Source organism: Canis aureus, chromosome 7 (genome assembly GCF_053574225.1).
Source record: "Canis aureus isolate CA01 chromosome 7, VMU_Caureus_v.1.0, whole genome shotgun sequence".
Classification (NCBI taxonomy): Eukaryota; Metazoa; Chordata; class Mammalia; order Carnivora; family Canidae; genus Canis; species Canis aureus.
In genome coordinates this window covers 36784534-36806723 of record NC_135617.1, presented here as the reverse complement: position 1 = coordinate 36806723, position 22190 = coordinate 36784534, and the positions used below count along the sequence as shown (strand labels likewise).

General features: G+C 36.2%; 1 protein-coding gene across 4 annotated transcripts in view; it reads left to right on the top strand.

Moving 5' to 3' along the window:
• Positions 1-22190, top strand: part of CD109 (CD109 molecule) — a 137068-nt gene that overhangs the window by 59441 nt on the left and 55437 nt on the right. For all 4 annotated transcript variants that reach the window (XR_013383207.1, XM_077903370.1, XM_077903368.1 and 1 more), the window contains 11 exons: positions 2078-2162; positions 6529-6625; positions 6881-7022; positions 7764-7873; positions 10145-10369; positions 11207-11308; positions 11394-11456; positions 12050-12226; positions 15042-15194; positions 21294-21368; positions 21759-21819. Coding sequence is in view for 3 of the 4 variants with exons in the window: in XM_077903370.1 (XP_077759496.1) it covers positions 2078-2162; positions 6529-6625; positions 6881-7022; positions 7764-7873; positions 10145-10369; positions 11207-11308; positions 11394-11456; positions 12050-12226; positions 15042-15194; positions 21294-21368; positions 21759-21819 (1290 nt within the window). In the remaining variant the exon portion in view is untranslated. The remainder of the gene's footprint in view (positions 1-2077; positions 2163-6528; positions 6626-6880; positions 7023-7763; positions 7874-10144; positions 10370-11206; positions 11309-11393; positions 11457-12049; positions 12227-15041; positions 15195-21293; positions 21369-21758; positions 21820-22190) is intronic.

The window sequence follows — 22190 nt, the reverse complement described above, 5'->3', positions numbered from 1 at the left end:
ACTGTCACTTTTTAAAAGAAATTTATTTATGAGAGAGAGAGAGAAAAAGAGAGAGAGAGAGAGAGACTGATTACAGGCAGGGGGAGGGGTAGAGGCAGAGAGAGTAGCAGCCTCCCCGTTGAGCCGGGAGCCCAATGCCAGGCTTGATCCCAGGATCCTGGGATCATGACCTGAGCAGAAGGCAGATGCTTAACTGACTTGAGCCACCCAGGAGCCCCAGCACTGTTACTTCTAAGTCTCATGATCCACTAGAACAGGAATCAGCAAAATTTTTTTCCTAGAAAGGGCCAGTTAGTACTATTTTAGGCTCAGTGGGCCATATGTCTCTGTCATAACTACTCAATTTAGCTGTTGTAGCAGGAAGCAACCATAGACAATGTGTAAGTGAATGTGGCTATGATCCAGTGAAATTTTATTTAAAGACATGGAAATTAAAGTTTTCTTTAATTTTTATGTCATAAAATATTCTTTGATTTTTTTCCCCCAACAGACTAAAAATGTAAATGCTATTCTTAGTTCATGTCAGTTATCATTTACTGACCCCTGATCTGGAACTGTGTTGTTCAAATTGGGGGGGGTCACTTATTACATGTGGCTATTGAGTGCTTGAAGTGTGGCTAGTCCAAGTGGAAATGTACTCTGAGTGGGTTAAAAGATCAGATTTTGAAGACTTAGTAAAAAAAAAAAAAGAAAAATAGCTCATTAATAGTAATTTTTTATATTGAGTACATGTTGAAATAATAATATTTTAGGTATATGGCACCAAATAAATTATTACAAAAATTAATTCCACATGCTTCTTTTTGCTTTTTAAATGTGGCTATTGCCACAATTTGAAATTGCACGTGGCTCATATTTTATTTCTTTTGGACAGTGCTGTTCTAAAAGAAGAAATCAGGGGTCAGAGGTCGCCAAGGTTTTTATAGGCTATTTTCATTTCACATAGAGGTGGTTCTGGGTTGTTATATATTATTGAATTCATTATAGTGGAGGTAGGGAATTCATTGTTAGCCTATGATGTTTGAAGAAGGCACATTTGAATTCTTTGCTCTAAGGAAATCCTACCTCTGAGTGGATCATTTGGCTTTTTTGGCCCTCTGATCCTAGATTTGTCTAGGAGAGTCTTAACATACTAAGGGCCTTTGGCCTGGTTTGGAGTTGGAGGTCTGATTTATATTGTTTACCTATTGGCCTTCTATATATTTCTGTTAATTGAATGGTGAGATGCTTTGTAATTGGACTGATCTATTTCTTTAGCTAGTGAAGTTTGAGAAAAAAATTTCTATAGACTAGAAAGATACAAAATTTTTTACTCTGGTGGTATGCTTTATATTACATAGTGTTCATATTTATAAAATGTTTCATATCTTAATTATATAAAGCTGACCAAAGTAGGGGCTTTTAACTTTGGGATTGACTTCAGGAATCACTGTCACATGAGGAAAAGCATCATTACTTTGTAGCTATATCTTAGTGACTAACTTAGAAATCCTGCTACACAACTTTCCCTTCATAGCAATCCATTACATTTGACTATCTCCAGATTCACCTTTGATTGTCTCAAAGAATAAGGATTCTGTATGACTGCATACATGCACCATGCAGAGGGAGAGTCTTGGGGCCCTAGGATGTACTTTTAGTAACCAAGTTGGAGAATGTCCTAGGGAAAGGAGTGCTCTAGAAGCAATTATTTACCACATGATGGGCAAGTATTTTAACAAGCAGTAAGGTGGCACCAATGGATGATCCCTGGTCTCCCAGCATTCAGATGCCTTAGCAGCTAGGGTTCTGGATACATGTAGGTTCTACCAATGAGAAGCTTCCACTGACACAAGTGTTCATAGCAACTGGCCCACACTATCATTGTCTAGTCGCCAGCCTCCTAAGGGTTTTTCATTTTAGATGAAATGAAGTGCTTTTCATCTGTGTGTTACTATGTATTTGGATTCTAAGGAGTCTAAGTTCAAATAGTACCAATTGTCGACTTCATTAGAATAATTCAGTCTTTATTTTGTTAAACTAAAAGTGATAGTAAAATAGATTCTTTAAGATATTTACCCTTACTTTTCTTTTCCAGTATTGCCAAAATTTGAAGTTACTTTGCAGACACCATTATATTGTTCTTTGAACTCTAGGAGCTTAAATGGTACTGTAATAGCAAAGTAAGTATTCATTTGTTTTTATGGCTACGTACTGTTATAAAATTGACAAAGAGCTCACTATATACTCCAGAATATTAGCACCATGTTCTTCTTATTAAAATATCCCAATTGGCAGAAAACAAATATCTGTAATAAATAATTAAGCATGGACATATCTATAAAGGTCTTTGCACCCATCTGCCTGCTTCCAAGCTCATCCAGTCCTGAAATATTTCCCACAGACAAGTATCTTTCTGAGATTAGCCAGGGGATTTACATTATAGATTGTTCCAGATTTTAAAAAAAGTCATATCTTTATTCCTTATTCAGCTGACATGGATCAAGGGTACTTACCTTTTCTTCAATCTTAATTTTTTTTTCTGGCAGTAATGGAGGTTGAATCTTGGGGGAGGAATTTGGTTATCTTATGGCAATTAGCAAATGAGTGAGTAGTTCATAGCCCTCATTATTTCAGCAGATGTACACAGAGAGATTCCAACACATCTGTATGGTAGAGGTATCATGGCTCCCATGATTTTGAGCCATTGGCTCGGACAGCATAGCATTTCACTTTGCTGTGGTAAAAAGCATCCTGAGAGTCCTAGACTAGCAGTTCTCAAAAATGTAGGTTGGAGTTATTCTGGTACTAATCTTATGTAGCTTTCATTTTTGATGCGTGAATAGTTGTGCTTTGCTTTCTGAAATTTATTTAGTTTCAGAATTTATTTGTAATAGCTGATAAACACTGGACTCCCTGTCACTGCTTTCTCATCACCATATCCCTCTCTTGGTGAGGGTTTGTGGCAATGACAAGTGATGGGCAATGAGTCTCCTCGTGGAAGCAGCCCACAGGCGAGATGTTCTGAGGACTCCTGGTTCAGATTTTACTTGGCAAAAAAAAAAAAAAAAAAAAAACCATGTGAAAATCCTACAACACAAAGGCAGAAATGTGTCTACAGTTTATATACAAACTTAGTTTTCTGCCGTGTTCAACTAAGGGGTGGCTTCCAACATGAATTTGGGTACCGTGGGTGGATTTGTAGTTTAGAAAACACACAGATGCCTGCATTTTGCATAATTATTATCCTCCCCTTGATCTTAGCTAAAGGCTAAAGATTCTGTCTGGGTTATATTTTGAGTTCTTTGACTAGAGTTTATGAAACAGTGAGTGCAAATCCACACAAACCATCAGTGACCTTATGGATTAGGGAGAATGTGGATACCTTCTTTGCTTCTGTTTTTGGTGTTCAGGGCTGGGCTAGGGATTCACTACACTCAGTTAAAACAGTTATTCTTAGGCCCTGGTCACTTGCCAGAAAGTTTTCTATACAACTTTTGTGTGTGGGGGTGTGGATCCCCTGACACGCTCCTTTCTGCAAGCCCAGTGAGAACTCTTACAGGAGCATCTCTTTACTTGCTAGATGGGATGCTGCCAATGAGTCACGAATTGCTTAATAGGGCCAATTAGATTAAATAAATGATAATAATAAAAAGAATCCTTGATGGGGATCCCTGGATGGCTCAGCGGTTTAGCGCCTGCCTTTGGCCCAGGGCGCGGTCCTGAAGTCCCGGGATCGAGTCCCACGTCGGGCTCCCTGCATGGAGCCTGCTTCTCCCTCTGCCTGTGTTTCTGCCTCTCTCTCTCTCTCTTTCTCTCTGTCTGTCTATCATGAATAAATAAATAAAATCTTAAAAAAAAAGAATCCTTGGAGTTTCGCCCAGATTCTCATTTGTAGAGCCTCTTTGAAATACTAATGGCTGAGAACAGCATGACCATTACTATTACTATGGCCCCTGGTATTTCTTTAGTATTCAGCATGTTGTACTGGCATCATTTTCCTTAGTATGTGTGTCAATCAAGGTTCCACTGAAGAAGCAGAGCCTGTAGGAGATGTAAATTATGAGGTTGTTGCAAGGAATTGGCTTATGTGATCGCGGGGGACTTGTTTACATTCACATTGAGAATATACTTTACATCGTCACAACAGATTAAGGAAATCTTTTTGACCAGCAGAGTCTTTTATCAGTCTATAAAAATTGGCATAGACCTATTCTAGAAATACTGTGACCCAGAAAAGATGGAAATGATGATGAAGTGATAATCTATCAAAGCATAGTTAATGTGAAGAGCATTGCTGGAAATTTCCCAGAGAAGGTTAACAGTCTCTTTTTGGTTTGAAATCTTTAGCTGAGATGAATAAAAATTGGCGTTTGTTTGTTTATTTTGATGTGAACATCTGCTCACTATTCCCACCTCATTAAAATAAATAATAGACTGTTTTCCACTAACCATGGAGAGTTCTAGAGGATTGTAAGAAAATAACATAGCACACATCTAGTTCTTTCTATATATTCTGCAGACAGTAAAACTTGTTTATTTATGTTTTATTTTTAAAAAAGATTTTATTTATTTATTCATGAGAGACACACAGAGAGAGGCAGAGACATAGGCAGAGGGAGAAGCAGGCTCCCTGCAAGGAGCCTAACGTGGGAATTGATCCCGAACCCCAGGATTGCACTTTAAACCAAAGGCAGATGCTCAACTGCTGAGCCACCCATGCATCCCTGCAGATAGTAAAATTGAAAAAATATTTTTTAAACTAAAGTTTACTTAATGTATTTATTATTTGATGAATTGAGACACTTGTACCTTGGAAATGACATGGAAAAAGGTGGGAAAAACATGAATTATGCTGATAGGTTCAACTTTTTAAGTATCATTTTGTAAACCTTTTGTGCTATGGCTGTTTAAATAAAAATCTTTGTTTTGTTAATGATACTACCCTAGCATATATTTGATTTGCTTTTTAAAATGTTGTCAAACTATAATTTTCTGAATCATTAGTTTATTCAAAATGCTTCCAGATTTATTTAGGACAATAACTGTCAGTATCCTTGTTTCATAATTATTATAATCAGCTTGAGGCAAAGAAAGCTAAATCTGCTTCACATTTAAACCAAAATAAAAAATATTTGTTTCTGAGAATACTTTAAATTATGTCTGGATTTTCAAGCCCCCTGTCCTATCATGTGATAGAACTCTTTTAAAATATAATGTTCTGGTATCCTAATGCATTTATTTAATCTTTAACAAGATACAAGAACTGTTAAGTTTTGAGGACTCTCTTTTGAATGAATAAATTTGGTGCTGGAGTTGATGACCAGGGTTTCCTCTAACATTACTGTTTTCATTTGGAAGGCAATGCATTTGAAAATGTATTTGGTTTATTCTCCTTAATTTGGAACATGCTATATTTTATCATTGGCTTTTGAGTTGAGTTGATCCAGATGAGGGGCTGTTTCTGTGTTCAACTAATGGATTCAGGAAATAGGAGTTTACTGTTAGATTTATAGAGTGCAAAGAAAAATTGACTTCCACATTTGGCTGAGTATTTATTACACAAAAGAGATGGAAGGAACCCAGGAAACACATTTAAAAAAGGCTTTCTGGCAGTAAAATGGTTTACCAAAATTGCCACTCTTTTTTCACATGAAGAGATTTTCCCAGCAATGAAGAGGGATAAAATGAATACATAGAATGTAAAGCAGTAGAGATGAGATTTGATTCAAGAAGATAAATTTTGGTACTTTGGATAAAAAATACTCTTCTTTTACATTTTTCTGCACAAGTCCAAGCCATGAGCACATTTGGTGCCATGGTGTGTTTGGTTTAATAAAATTTTCTGGTTAATATTGGAACATGCAACAATGGGCCTTAGTGATTAGAATTTTAACTACCATTTAAAAATGTTCAAAAGGGGCACCTAGGTGGCTCAGTGGTTGAGCATCTGCCTTCAGTTCAGGTTGTGATCCTGGGATCCTGGGATTGAGTCCCACATTGGTCTCCCCACGGGGAGCCTATTTCACCCTCTGCCTATGTCTCTGTGTCTTTCATGAATAAATAAATAAAATCTTTTTTTTTAATAAATAAAATCTTTGAAAAAAATAAAAATGCTCAAAAGCTACAAAGTGTCCTGGGCATGCAGTTAATGGGCCAGTCTTGATTTCTAGGAATAAAACATTTTCGTAACTTGAAATATCTTTGGACAGGAAATTGCACTTGCAATTATGATCAGATTTTCCTCTGGATCTCTAAAATGGTTAGAGGTAAAGTATGTATTATGAACTGTTTTAAAGTATTGTAGTTAAAAGTCTTCTCATTTTGGAGACTTAATTTTAAGGATCACCATTTATTAAGGATATTCCAAGATATGCTTAGTTTAAAAAATTTGCAGTGAGAGTATTTTTAAAAATATAATTCTTTTAAGTTGGATTGCCAGTATGCTATTGAAAGTAATATTTTCTTTTTTTGAAAGTAATATTTTCATGTGCTATGTTAATAATATCAAGTAAAAACTGTAAAAAGACCCGATTTATTGTTTTTCAGGTATACATATGGGAAGCCAGTGAAAGGAGATGTAACACTTACATTTTTACCTTTATCCTTTTGGGGCATGAAGAGAAATATTACAAAAAGTTTTAAGGTAACTTTTACAGAGATCTTATAACTTCTAATCGGAAAACACTATAAGTATACTTTTACTAGAAATAAGATTTCATACTGAATTAACAAATAATTGAGTGTAAGAAAACCAAGAATTTTCTAGAATTGGACAAATGGGAATCTACCCATTTTGTACTCCAGAGCCATTATATTTTTGTGACTTAGTTTGAATTTTATTTTTAAAATTTGAATTGCTAAAGTGAAGAATAAAATTGAATTATCTTAAACAAAACAGATAAATGGATCTGCAAACTTCTCTTTTAATGATGAAGAGATGAAAAAAGTAATGGATTTTTCAGAAGGTCTTTCTGAACACATGTATCTGTCTTCCCCTGGGCCAGTAGAAATTTTAGCCACAGTGACAGAATCACTTACAGGTTTGTAGACTTTGAAGTGAAGGTAAAGCTATTTATATGGTGCTGCTCTCTCTTCTTCCTTATTATAATGAGTACGTTCCGTTGGAAGCCTTTCTAAAGATGCTACTTAATTCTGAAATTGTCATGACTATTAATTAGTGTCACCTGCAGAATGTTTTCATTATAAAGGGGATACTTCTTTTCTTTCCTAATTTTAATTTCAAATGTTTTGGAGGAATACCTATTTTCTATGATAGTCTGTGCTTTAACCACATGTGGTAGGCGTTTGTAATTTTCTCCATTTCTGCTTTCTTTTCAACCTGAAAACTACAGGGAAAGGCCTAACTAACCACTTTGCAGCTGACTAACCACTTTCTGTTTTTTTTTTTAATCATTTAACATCTTCTGAGCTCTTGTTTGCTCATGGACAGTTTTCTCTTTCAATATTAACATAAAGGTTAATTGCTGGGATCTTTCTGTTGTTCTCAACGACTTTCCCCAAACCTCAAAAGACCCAAAGATGATTCAGTGAGAGGCTTTAATCTGCAGTGTCCATGTTGTGGATGGTGCTTAGAAATAGTAATGGTGCTTAGAAGGGGTCCATGGAAGATGCAGTAGAACTTATGGTTCTCTTTATGACCAAGCCAGTGTGGGAATGAGGCTTCTGTGCCCCATTAATTCCTTGAGGAAGTAGCTTAGATAGAGAAATTTGGTGAATAAGCTTTTGCGTTTGGCTTCTAAATGGTGCAATTTCCAAAACAGGTATCTCAAGAAATGCAAGTTCTAATGTGTTTTTCAAGCAACATGACTACATCATTGAATTTTTTGATTATGCTACTGTCTTGAAGCCATCTCTCAACTTCACAGCCACCGTAAGTTGGCATGTTTATTAATGATCTAAAGCAGCAAGTTTAGTTTAATGAAACAGCAGATAATATTTTCAGTGCTTTCAAAAAAAATTAAGCCCAGAGTGGATAGATTACTTTTCCCCTTTAGATATATGAAGTATACAGAATTGTTCCCAAATAAACTTCAAGTTTTCTTAAAAAAAAAGTCTCGAACAAAAGTATTTTCCTCAAAATTTATTTAATGAGGAATTTAAATTAGATTTAGATTGCTACATTGGAGCTTTTATAAATTACTTGGAAGAATTAGATGTTAGTAAAAAAATTTCAGTTCAGTTTGATTTTCATAATGACTAATTTTAGTTCTAGCAAAGATATTGCATTAAAAAATTATCAACAAATCTACTCTTTTTTTTTTTTTGAGTTAACACTTATGGAGTGAATTTTGACAATATGCAAGGCAAGTTGCTGGGTAGGGCTTACAGAGCTAAGAAGAACCCAGTCTCTACCCTGGATTCACAGTTTTTGTGATGGTGACAAGAAAATATACACACAAGTATGACTTAAGGCAGGATAAGGTTACTGTTATGCATACACTTCTGTAGTGATTTAAACCAGGGGTTGGCAAACTTTTTCTGCAAAGGACTAGATAGTAAATATTTTTAGCTTCGTGGGAATATGGTTTCTGTGACAACTATCCAACGTTGCCATTGTAGCATGAAAGCAGCCTTAACTACTTTGTAACCAAGCGAGGGTGGCTATGTTCCAATAAAACTGTATTTACAAGAAAACTGAATTTGGCCTTCCTGCCTGCCATAGTTTGCTGACCTCTGGTTTAAAGAAAGGGGGTATCATTTCTTGTTGAATGGATCAAGAGAAGTTTTAGATAGTTTCTGATTTCAATGATCATATAATTTAGTTTGAGAAGGTAAGAACAAAACCCTTGAGGCTGTAAATGATAGCTTCCAAGTGAGTAGTGAAACAATGAGAGTCTGGGAGGAAGAGCTGGCTTTGGAATAGTGATGAGAGGGTCATTAAAGGTTGCTTTATGGAAGTGGAAGATTTAAGCTATTTGTTAAAAGATCAGTAGGATATTTTATTTTATTTTTTCAAAGATTTTATTCATTTATTTGAGAGAGAGAGAGATAGAGCAGAGTGGAGGGAGAGAAAGGAATAAAGAATCCCAAGCAGACTCCACAATGAGTGTGAGCCTGACTTGGTTCTCAATCCTGTGACTCTGAGATCATGACTTGAGCTGAAACCAAGAGTCAGATGCTTAACCAATTGAGCCACACAGGTGCCAAGATCAGTGGGTTTTAAGTGTTTGCTGTGGGGGTGGGAGATGGGGAGCAAGATGAGCTGAGACACAAGGCAAGAGCCCTGCTTGTCAAATTCAGGTGCATTTCCTGGATCAGTCCAATTGTAGCAGGAAGTTTGTCTGGTAGTGGTGAAAGAGTAAACCAAAGGCAAAGTGTGCAGAGTCTAGAGGATCCTAAATGGTATATGCATGGTTTTGAACTTTGTACTTTAAGCAGTGAAAAGCCTAGGAGCCTTATGAATGTGGGAGGGGTATGGTGAAAGCAGCATTCCAGGGAGATGGATCGGGGTGTGTGCAGGAAGATGGCTGCAGCTCAGGCATGAGGTGGCGAGGAACCTTGAGGGGGTGGACATTCAAGTGGAGAGGATGCAAGAGAGAAATACAAGACTTGGTGTGTATTGGATTTGAGAGGTGGGAAGAGGGAAGGGAAACTGAGAGATGAGAAGTCTGGCAGAATTGTGCTGTTAGCAAAAATGGGTGAGGCGAGATGGTTGCTCAGTTATAGATGTACTGAATTTGGTTTGAGAAGGATACATAAGTAGAAGTTTCCTGCAAACAGAAATTGGGTGTTGAGTATGAGCTCCAGAGCAAGGTAAGGAAACTAGTAGGAGTGCTGAGACCTTTGAGAAAAAGAGAAGCCCAGATAACTGATAATTTGGCCTTGACAAATTCCCACATTTAGGGAGAGGAAGGGGGAACCTAAAAAGGATACTGTGAGGATGCAGAATGAGGGCTTTGGAATAAAAAAGGTGATTATGGAGCCATAGGAGCAAGAGAAGCCATATAATATCAAGAAGCAAATGGTCAGTGGTGTCAGAATCCTAGTGTGAGACTGATTCATCTGGAAGTCAGGGTAATACCAATAGTTTTTCAGAGTTCAGTTTAATGGAAATAGCACAGATGGGAACTGGATTCATCTGAACTTAAATCCTTTGCTTTTCTTGTTACCTGTTTTTAAAATGTTGTATTTTGACAATTAGGTGAAGGTAACCCGTGCTGATGGCAATCGACTGACTTTTGAAGAGAGAAGAAATAATGTAGTTATAATAGTGACACAGAAAAATTCTTCCGAGTACTGGAGCAGATGGGACAGTAGAAAGCAGGAAATAGAATCTGTCCAGGTCATAAATTATACTGTTCCCCAAAATGGAATCTTTAAGATTGAATTCCCAATCCTGGATGATTCCAGTGAGCTACAGTTGAAGGTACCATCTGTTTCTCATCATTATGTTATCGCAACAACATTATTAAAATTGTAATCTCGGGGTAGGCACTAATCCTGATAGAGGTCAGAATGCACAGGACGTAAGAAGTAGACACGTGTTTATATTTTAAAAAATGGAGGAAAGTGTTAAAAGTAACTTAGTAACAGTGGCTGATGGATAGTCCAAATGCTTCCTTGTAAATTCATTTTGGAGAGCACACTGAAGTGTAGTATTCTGCAGATGTGAAGAAACTCCTGAGATTCCCAGTCTAGGTTGGTTTTCAATCATTTGAAGGTGTATTTTGTAGAAGCTGAAATGAAAGAGGAAAATATTTTTTAAAACCTATACTCCTTTGCTGGGTTCTTTCCCAGAGTGGCTCATCTGAGACACCCCAGCCATTCCTGCTACCTTTCTTTTCATTACTTAGCCCTCCAACAGGTTTGGTCCTTTGAGGTTTACTCTGACTATTGGTAGATACATAGGTTGGTTGTAAATGAACTCTATGTTGTGGAGAGAAGGAAAGGAGTCCTTTCTCATTTTGTTCTCTCTTCTTGTGGTGTTTCCTGATACTATACTTTCATTTATGAAATAAGTTAGGACTATGCTTTTTCTTCTTAGATTATGGTGATACAGACCCTCTTCTGTGTTTTAAAGCTGTCACTTTCTTTATATAATATAAGCTATACAGTGAAAATCCAATGTCTCAGGAGCACATTTTTTCTGCAAGAAAAAAAGTGAAAGTGAATTTGCCTTTCAGAAATTATTCAACAGATAGTATCCTTTCTCAAAATGTTACTGAAGATGAAAATTTATTTGCTACCTTTTTTTTTGTTATAGGCCTTTTTTCTTAATAGTGTGAGTAGCATGGCAGTTCATGGTATGTTTAAGTCTCCCAGTAAAACATACATCCAGCTAAAGACAAGAGATGAAAATATAAAGGTAATGCTTACAATAACTTATGATTACAATATAATGTACTCTTTTGCAATTAATGTGTGTTTATTAATTAAGATTTTTTTTCTAGGTGGGATCACCTTTTGAGTTGGTGGTTAGTGGCAACAAGCGATTGAAGGAGTTAAGCTATATGGTAATCCCTTATAGAATCTAAATTTATTATCTTCTATGGGATCATTTCAAATGATATCTACCTTATATCTAAACTCACTAATTTAAAAAATTCAGTCTTAAATCCTTTAGGCTGCCCTATTTATATTGCAATCAATTTTTTTTCTTCCTTCAGTTACATTTGCATTTCCAACTTAAGATGGATAATTAAATCTTGCATTATGTTTAAAATTTAAATTTCTGTGAGATAATCCATCTCAGTTTATTATAGAAAATTATAAAGTATGAGAAAAACAAAAAAAAAATTGCTGCCCATAGCTTAAATTTTGCTAATCTGACTCTCCAGTGGTGCTCTGTATTCCTTCCTCTCAAAAAATAGATTCATGACTGTGAAGCTACTGTTGTCTCAATCAGTATTTCTATATCTTAACCTTTTCTGTTTCCTGGCTTATACTCTCTGTGTTGGACAGGGAGGTTTCCTTGCATTCAAAAAGGCTTTGAAGTTGGTTTAAGTAAACAATTTGTGTGTATAGTTGAAATTATGATGATTGTAGCTGTAGTTGGGATTCTTATTAGCTTTGGCATAAAATGAAAGTCTTCTACTCTTCTTTTCAGGTAGTATCCAGGGGACAGTTGGTGGCTGTAGGCAAGCAAAATTCAACAATCTTCTCTTTAACACCAGAAAATTCTTGGGCTCCAAAAGCCTGTATTATTGTGTATTATATTGAAGATGATGGGGAAATTATAAATGATGTTCTTAAAATTCCTGTTCAGCTTGTTTTTAAAAATAAGGTAAGATTTAAGGTAATGATGTCAGAAGAAAACTTCATATTAATGAGGTCTGAGAAATGTAATATTTCTTTAGAGAAGTATCACTAAACAAAACTGGTTAGAAATTTATATTCATTTCTTTTTTTTTGTATTCATTTCCAGAACTATGGTTAAACCTCTTCATATTATTACTACATAGGTATTTTCACATGTGGAATTATTGGGCAATGTGGGTCTTATTTGTAAGTTATGATTCTTGGCTTTAAGACTTTAACTCAATTCCATGAGGTTGTTTCAGGATCTCCCAAATGGTGGAGTCAGTATTGCTCTGGTATGGAATTCCAGAGGCAATTATAGAATTTGTGTGGTGCTGATATTGGCATGAGAGTGAAATGAAGGGCATGGGAGGGAGTGCAGCCATCAGTAGAGATGGGTGGAAGTAGAGCCCAGATCTGGTTTATCCATTTCACCAGCCTGGAAACTAACCCAGGACAGATTTACAGTAAGCCTGGCTACGTTGCATGTGGAGATTTGTGTAGACTTTGGTCTCCAGAAACGCCAGGGATTTTTATAGTTTAAGATGTATAGCTTTTATAGGAAACCCCCTTGAACACCAACTTTGTAAAGTAACCTGGCTATAAGAGTGCCAGGTGGAATTGAATCATCTCACATGTTATAAAATGAGCCATTGTTCTCAATGAAAGCTGCTGCCTTTTCAGTTTATTTTAAGCAAAATAATCATTATTTAAAAGTATTGATTTGCAGAGTACAATTCCTCTGATAGCATTTCTGTCTGCTTAATTTGTTAAAATACTGAGAGGTTGAAGTAGTCATCCATGGCTTTTGTTGACAATGGTTAACTAACTTTGTTAAAATAGAATACAAACCTCTATTTTTCATTTTATGAAGAGTCTTTTCAAAGACAGTGGTACATTCTGTTATTTTTAGAGCACAAAATTTGACTTCTAGTGATTCCATTAATCTCCTGACAAAGATGGGTTTTAAAGTAGGAATCAGGCTTAAATATGGAGGTGTACATCTTTGAAAGTGAGACCAAGTTTTAAAAAAGTTACAGCATAAGAGGTCATTGGCTTTGAAGAAGCAGAGTGTATAAATAGCATAATTCCAAGAAATTTCTTATATATGAAAATAAATATAGTTTTAGGTATAGTTGCAAAGATATATCTTTCTCTACTTTTTTTTTTAAAGTAATCTCTACACTCAACATTGGGCTCGAACTTACAACCCTGAGATAAAGAGTTTCATGTTCTACTGACTGAGCCAGCCAGGCACCACTCTGTCTTTACTTTTTATATAATGTTTATTACATTACTCACAAAGAACCTACAAATTTGAAAAGAGGATATATTTAAGCAGGAGAAAATTAGTCTTTCTGATGTTCAATAATGACTGTGGAATAAATGGATAGGATGTGGAAGGCTCAAGAGATGGAAATTTAGCGATCATCCACATGCAAGCAGATTTTGAAGTCATTGGGTCTTGGAGGTGCAGAGTAAAGAGTGAGAAGTTCAGGGTTGGAACATGTTGCTCTCCTCTCCTTTCTTTTGGGTATGAGTGGGGAAACTTAAACTATAAGTAAACTAGATACAGTGGTGTAAGGGGTATATGTATAAAAAAATTTCATTAGAGAAGTTAAACTGGCAAATCTTTATACAAGACTCTTGCAGTAGCGGGAGAAAGATTGAACTCAACATCACTGAAGCAAAAGGCAGGAGAGTTTTAAGCAGAGGATGAGCTTATGGAAAAGTACTAGAGGATGTTGAGGGGAGATTGGTCAATGTGATTAGGCCACCCACCTCTGTTTGCTGACTGGCAACGTTTAAGTTAGGCTCCTGTCCTCCACAGAGACTAGAAGATCAATCAGGGACTCTGTCTTTTTGGTGATTACATTTCAAAGGATTGGCTCCCAGGTCCTTGAGAAAGATGTTCTTGAGTTGGAAAACTGTCAAGTAGCTGGAAGAAGACTTATATTTCAAAGGGGCAGAGAAAGAATTTATCATTGCAAGTTTTCTAAAGTAAATGCTGTAAGGAAAGGGAGAATAAGGGGCTTCTGGTCAGGAGGAAGTCTGTCTGAGGTTTAGTCAAACTGAGGGGAAGATTAAGCCACTATGGCAGTTGACTGTTGAAATAGAGCTAGACAAAGTGAACATTCCTAATAGGAAGGGACCTCATGACAAAGCCATTCACTTTCACTCTGTTGACACAATTGAGGCTCTTTAAGAAGCACTGGTTAGGACCACGCTTTGATGAATGTAATGACGGATAAGTTCAGGTGGCCATAGAGACACAGAACATTGGGCCTACCAAGTGTTTGGTCTGATCACCACCTCCCTTGGACAGACATACCCCTGCCCCCAGCCCATGTGGTTCTGTGAGTCCCCAGGGGAGCTCTCACTTGACTCACTTCAAAGTTCAGGTTACTAGCCTGTGAGGATCTGTGGTTTCTTCCTCTTTCCTGTTCCCCCTCCAGGATACTGTGCTTCCCCAGGTGTGCCAGACACTACTGCCTTCTCTGAAGCACTGGGGGATGGAGAAAGGGAAGAGGAAAGGCAGAGAAATGAAGGATAAATCAGATTTATGCCTGTGAACTGTGGGAAGAACTGTGGGAGGTTCTATGACTTGTAAACACCGTGAATAAAGTTTTTTTGAAAATTTCTTTCCCTATAGAAGGTTTATGTATGGTTTTAGAACAATTTCTGAGACAAGGCAAATGTAGAATCTTTGCTAAATTTTGAGTAATTGAACTGCTGTTGGTAATACATGTAAGTAATGCTCTTAAAAAAGTCAAATCAACCCCATTTTCTCTCTCTCTTAGATAAAGCTATTTTGGAGTAAAGCACATGCTGAACCATCAGAGAAAGTCTCTCTTAGGATCTCCGTGACACAGCCAGACTCGACAATTGGGATTGTAGCTGTTGACAAAAGCGTTAATCTGATGAATGTCTCAAATGATATTACAATGGAAAATGTGAGTTGGGGGCAGCCCCGGTGGCGCAGCGGTTTAGTGCCGTCTGCAGCCCGGGGTGTGATCCTGGAGATCCAGATCGAGTCCCACATCAGGCTTCCTGCATGGAGCCTGCTTCTCCCTCTGCCTGTGTCTCTGCCTCTCTCTTCGCTCTCTCTGAATGAATGAATAAATAAATCTTTATATAAAAAAAAAAGGAAAATGTGAGTTGGGCTATTTTTTCATTATAAAAATACATATTAAAAGAGCAAGAAGGAGGGGCACCTGGGTGGTTCAGTGGTTGAGCATCTGCCTTTGGCTCAGGTCGTGATCCCAGAGTCTTGGGATCAAGTTCCGCCTCAGGCTCCCCACAGGGAACCAGTTTCTCCCTCTGCTTATGTTTCTGCCTCTCTTTCTTTGTGTCTCATGAATAAATAAATAAAATCTTTAAAAAAGAGCAAAAAGGAAACCTTATTGCATTACTTCAAATATCTGAAAGAAAAGGAAATTTCATTAGTTCCTCTTCAAGTATAAGTCAGTTATCAGTAAAGCTTCCAAATAAAAAGGATTTGCGTTCTGGTTATTATGTTAGAAAGAGGCTTCATGTGATGAAGTGTTTTTGCTGTTTTACATGAGAGATGCCCTCTAGAGTTTTCCCTCATTTTCATACTATATTTGAATTTAAGACTCTTGAGAAAGTACTAGGTGTCAGCAGTACTAGTTGACTTGTATATTTCTGGATGAAATTGGAAAAGAGAGCTTTAGATAATTTTGAAGTACTTTCTATTTTGGTTATACATAATGGTTATATATAATTACAGTCTTATTGAATCAGGAATTTGTAGTATATTAAGGGACTGAAATTGCAGAAAACTTATAAACCAGGAAATATATGAACATCTACTGTTACATAAACTAATCCCCTATTTGTTAATCATTTCATTTTTATTTGTAAATTCTTGATATATCCTTGTGTGCCATTGGCAGTTGAAATCTAGATTGTATAACCTATGTCAATTAATTAAGTACAGCGATTAACAACATATAGGAAGAAAGATGTAAATGTTTAGGCTAATTTGGTCATCTTGTTGTAAATTACTTCACTTGAGAAAAATTATATGTAATTTTCAGCCTATAAAGCTAATTTTTTCTCAATCCCCTTTTAAAAAAACTCCTTTAAAACTAATTGGTCATTTTCTTCTCTTGACTTTTTAGAGATTTTTAATTCTAAAAAGCCTATAGCATTTTGCATTTGATTTGACTGAATTTAGTAATATCTCTCACTTTATCAGTCTCTAAATTCTTAAAAATATTATTTCATTTTTGTTTCTGTAGTTATATACACACACACCCCTGTCTAGTGCTCATATTTTGTTTATCTTTTAATATATTTACATTAAATTTTGTCCTATATTAAGATTGCTATCCCAGCTTTCTTTTAGCTCATACTTTGCTGATGTATTTTTCCACCTTTTTATTTTAAAAGTTTTGTAAGTTTTTCCTTTAAGTTTATCTTGCTATATTTTGCTTTTTTTTTTTTTTTTTAGGTTTTTGTTTATTTGTTTGAGACAGAGAGAGGGTGCACAAGCTGGGGGGAGGTAGAAGCAGGATCCTCACCTGAAGGAAACCCGATGTGGGGCTTTATCCCAGGACCTTGAGATAATGACCTGAGATGAAGGCAAATGCTTATACCACTGAGCCACCCAGGCACCCCTTGCTTTTGTTTTTTAATGTCCGGTAGTTCATAACTTTTAATAAGCTTATTTAACCCATTTACAAGTTCGGTAATTCTGATTCTAATTAAGGCTTATTTCTACTTTATTTGATATTTTTAAATGTGATTACTTTTTTTTTTTCCCCTTCTTTTTATTTTTCTTCTTTCCATGGGTTAGATAAAATTTTGCTCTTCTGGTTTAGAAGTCATACATTCTGCTTTTGTTTCTATGACAGATGCCCTTAACTCACAAACCATACTCCTATTTATTTATCCTTGTTGATTTCTCACGGCTATCAATATTTGTATCTTCATCTAACAAGATGAGCATTTTAGTATGCTCTCATTTTCTTGCACATCCCTTTTGTCTTTCACCTGTTACCACCTTTTTCTCCAACCCCGGCCAGACCATGTTGCTATCATACAGGATTGTAATTCTGTGTCATTATTGATTGCCCTTCTGATCTATGTTTTTCCTTCATTTTTTAAAAAAGATTTTATTTATTTATCCATGAGAGACACACAGAGAGAGAGAGAGGCAGAGACATAGGCAGAGGGAGAAGCAGGCTCCATGTAGGGAGCCTGATGTGGCACTTGATCCTGGGACTCTAGGATCACGTGCTGAGCCGAAGGCAGATGCTTAACTGCTGAGCCACCCAGGCATCTCTCTTCCTTCATTTTTTAATTCTGAAAATTTACATCTGTAATTTCTTCATATATTTCCTCTTTGCCATTTAAATTTTTCTCTTCTTCTGAGACTCTTGTTATTCAGAGATTGGCACGTCTACTTCCTTTATCCATATCTCCGAGCTTTTTGTTTTATGTTCTCTGTCTCTTTGTCTTTCCTGTTTTTCTTGGAGAATGCTCCTCAGGTGTTTGCTCACTGATCATTTGTCAGTTGTATCTATCCTACTTTGATTATTTATATAGAGTTCTTTATGTCAGCTATTATATTTTTAATATTTATTATTTTCATTTGGTTCTTATTTTTTGTTCTTGTTTTATATAGTTAATATTTTTCCTTATCACCTTATGTATATTGATTATTTATATAGAGTTCTTTATGTCAGCTATTATATTTTTAATATTTATTATTTTCATTTGGTTCTTATTTTTTGTTCTTGTTTTATATAGTTAATATTTTTCCTTATCTCCTTATGTATATTTACCATGTTTATTTTAATTATTGAGCTGGCTTTTTCAATATTTTTCTTCATATGTTATGTATAGTCTACTTGGATGTCTTTGTGGAAGTCATACTCTTTGGATGTAGTTGATTTGGCAGCTGTTCTGATAATGTCTGTTGACGAAGGTTGAACACCCTATTCCAATCTGTGTAAATCTTGTGAATTTAAAGAGAGGTAGTGGTCAAGCTCCAGGGACCAGGGAACTATTCTTGCTCCTCTCTGTGTATTGCTAGCTTTTATGTAGTGTTTCACTTTTAAGCTCTTAGGGAAAAGCATCCCCAAGAAGAGGCAGTCTCTTGAGATTATGATTCAGCAACCCTAAGGGTTTGGAGGACAAGAGGAAGAGTGAATGCTTGGGGCTGTGAGTCTATCCAAAGGTTTTCCTCAGTTTCTCACACCAGAAGGGCAGAGGTGCTGACCTGGTATTATCTTCCTGACACTTGTACAGGCAGTGTAGACTGCTGCTGCAGCAGTTAATAAGGGCGGTGAAAATGCGGGGAATGATTTTCCTGAGGCTGCCCCCTGGAAAGAAGCAAGAGCAGACTTTAAAAACTTTTTCCCTAGATTGTCTGTCTCTGGCACTTTCTGTCACCAGCTTCCTCCCAACACACCAGTTCAATATATCCTTCACTCTTCCCAAGTTTTCTCATCCCACTCATCTGAGTTTCCTCCTTGCTTTCATGGTTTCTCCAGAGTTGGCTCTGGGGGAAGGAGTTAGGAGCCTGTAGTGATAGACTATTTTGGTTTCTTTTGTTCTTGTTAAATTTGTGAGTGGTGCTGAGAGATTCTGGAGCACCTTGGGAAAATTTAAGTGTGCTAGATCTTCCAGAAATTATTTTCAGACACCAGCCTTTCCTGCCCTTTTGGCAATGCCTTTTTATTGAGCCACTGAGGAAGAGGAGAATTTCTTTTCAAGATAGATGCTTTTTCCTAGGTAATTCTATTGATTCACACTGGAGTGTCAGCAGATGATCTTGCATGTATTTGTGTCCTGTAGCAGAGTTTGAGTCATGAGTCCAACACTTTTTCTCTCCATTAGAGAGCCATGTCTGGCTCTGGCTCTGTTGCCTATAGTTGGGTTGACTATATTTGCCAGCCTGTTGGGATGTTATGACATTTCCTGTTTTCTCCTTCTGTTGTTTTCTTCTTTGTGCCTGTTGTAGCACCATGTTTGCTTGCCATGGAGGTAGCAATGGTGGTCGTTAGCATGGCAGAAACAGTGTATGCGGGTGTTTAGTTTTAAACAAGGTATTTTTTTTTAAACTTATACTTAGAATCTTTCATCATTTTAATTCCCACCTTTGTTTTAATTTGTCTGGTTAATGCTAATGTAAATCAGGGAGATGCATTGGAATAGTTACCAAAAAGGGTATAATATCTTAACTTTTTTATTGTAGCGAAATATATATAACATAAAATTTGCCATTTTAACCATTAAAAAAAAGACAATTCAGTGTCATTAATTACTTTCATAATGTTGTACAGCCATCATCACTGTTTCCAAAACCTTTTCATCACTCTAGAGACTCTGTAACCATGAAATGATAACCCATCCCTTCAGAAACCTCTAATCTACTTCTGTCTTTATGAATTTGCCTAGTCTAGATATTTCATGTAAGTGAAATTATATAAAATTTGTCTTTCTGTTTCTGCCTTCTTTCACTTAGCTTAAGGTTTTCAGGGTTCATCCATGTCGTAGATGTATCTGAACTTTATTTTTATGGCTGCATAATATACAATTGTATTTATCTACCTCATTTTGTGTATTCATTCTTCTGTTGAAGGGTGTTTAAGTTGTTTCTATCTTTTGGCTATTGTGGCTAATGCTACAGTGATGCACAGCATGCATGTATCTCTTTAAGTCCCTGTTATTTTCATTATATACATGGGAATGGAATTGCCAGGTCATATATGCTAGTCTATGTTTAGCTTTTAAAGGAGCTGTCTACTTTACTCTCTCTTTTAGCCTATTTTACTCTCTCTTGCTAGCAATGAGTGCTGTTCTTAAAAAAAAAATAGCATTGCTAATGTGATAATGCAAATATCTCAGTATTGAAAAAGCTATCTCATTGATGTAATTTGTGTTACTTTGTCAATGAGGTTAAATATTTTTTATGCTTATTAATCATTTGCATTTCTTTTTTGTGAATTACTTATTTTTGTTATTTTTAAAACTCTAACTGATATTGTGCAGAACTTATATTAACCTTCTGATTTAACCCATTTATCTGTCAAAAGTGTGGGTTGTTTTCAATGCTAATCCCTATGTGTTGGTTTAGTCAACTGGTGACATTTAAGTTCTTCTTGGGCAAAACTCAAGCATACCCCCCCTTTTTTTTTTCGATTTAATTAACTAATTTAATTTAATTTAATTTTTAAAAAGATTTTATTTATTTATTCACGAGAGACACAGAGAGAGAGAGAGAGAGAGAGAGAGAGAGAGGCAGAGACACAGGCAGAGGGAGAAGCAGGCTCCATGCAGGGAGCCTGACATGGGACTTGATCCAGGGTCTCCAGGATCAAGCCCTGGGCTGAAGGTGGCACTAAACTGCTGAACCACCTGGGCTGCCCTAATTTATTTATTTTAAAAAATATTTAATTTATTTATCAGAGACAGAGAGCGAGAGCGAGCATGCACAAGCAGGGGGAGGGGTGGGAGGGTAAGGGAGAAGCTGACTCCCCACTGAGCAGGAAACCCAACCCAGGGCTTGATCCTTAGGACTCTGAGATCATGACCTGAGCCGAAGGCAGACACTTAACTGACTGAACTGCCCAGGTGCTCTTATTTATTTATTTATTTGAGAGAGAGAGTGTAGGGGGATGGGGCAGAAAGGGAGGGAAAGAGAGAATCCACAGCTGACTGAGTGTGGAGCCTGGTACAGGGCTTGGTCCCAGGACCATGAGATCATGAACCTGAACTGAAACCAAGAGTTGAGCGCTTAACTGACTGAACCACCCAGGCGCCCCTCAAGCATACACTTCTTAGGAACTCTTGATTCTGAACAGAGTAAAGATAAGTTAAAAAAAGAAATGTATTTTTAGCTGATTGAATCATGCACAAGGCATGCACATACAAATATTATTTATTCCTCCATTTGTGTCATTTTCAAATTAGATAAGCTGTGGGCTATATGATACCTAAGTAACATGCAAGAAATATTGCAGAGGGCAGAACAGGTTGATATGAATCAATCCATACCATGTATTTTATTTTCTCCTTAGGTGGTCCATGAGTTGGAACTATATAACACAGGATATTATTTAGGCATGTTCATGAATTCTTTTGCAGTTTTTCAGGTATGTTTAGTTTGTTACATAATTTGAAAAGATATATCTTTTACTATTGGAAACACTTTCAGAATTAATTATCTGCATTATGAAATGGTAGCATTTTGTTAAATGTGTTGAAGTACAGCATGTTATATAAATATAATTTGAAATGGAAAGATAATCATCCTTCCAATTTTGAAAGCAAATGGAAAAAGTGCATGCGAGAGAGAGTGTGTGTGTGTCCTGTGTATGAGAGGGAGAAATTCTCAAAAATGAGATAGGGTAAAAAAAAAAATACTTTCATGTATGCATAAAAATAAATGAACATGAGTGAGTTAAGAGTATGGGAGACTGCTGTGACATTTTATAGAGCATTTAAACTTTTATTTTTAAAGAAAATTAAAATTATTTTTCTAGGAATGTGGCCTCTGGGTATTGACAGATGCAAACCTTTTGAAGGATTACATTGATGGTGTTTGTAAGTAAAACCTCAATATGTTTTTAAAGTATTTAAGTCTTTCATCTCAGGTATTTAAAATTATGTATATAGGTATGGTTACTTTCTGGTTGGACATGGTAATCATGATCTTCATTTTCTGTTCTCTTATCCTAAATCTTTGGAGTATAATGTTCATCTGAGCCATGACATGGAATGTTTGGGTTTCTATCTAGATTTTTGAAATGAATACTTTCTATTTGCTCTCTGTAGTTCTTTGAGATGGTTATATTTTTGGACATATTGGAAGATCCTATGCTTTAATTTGTATTACAAACTCTGCTATTATTTTGGAATTAGTTAAAAGGAGCAACATTAAAAAAATTCTTTTTAATGATTTTATTTATTCATGA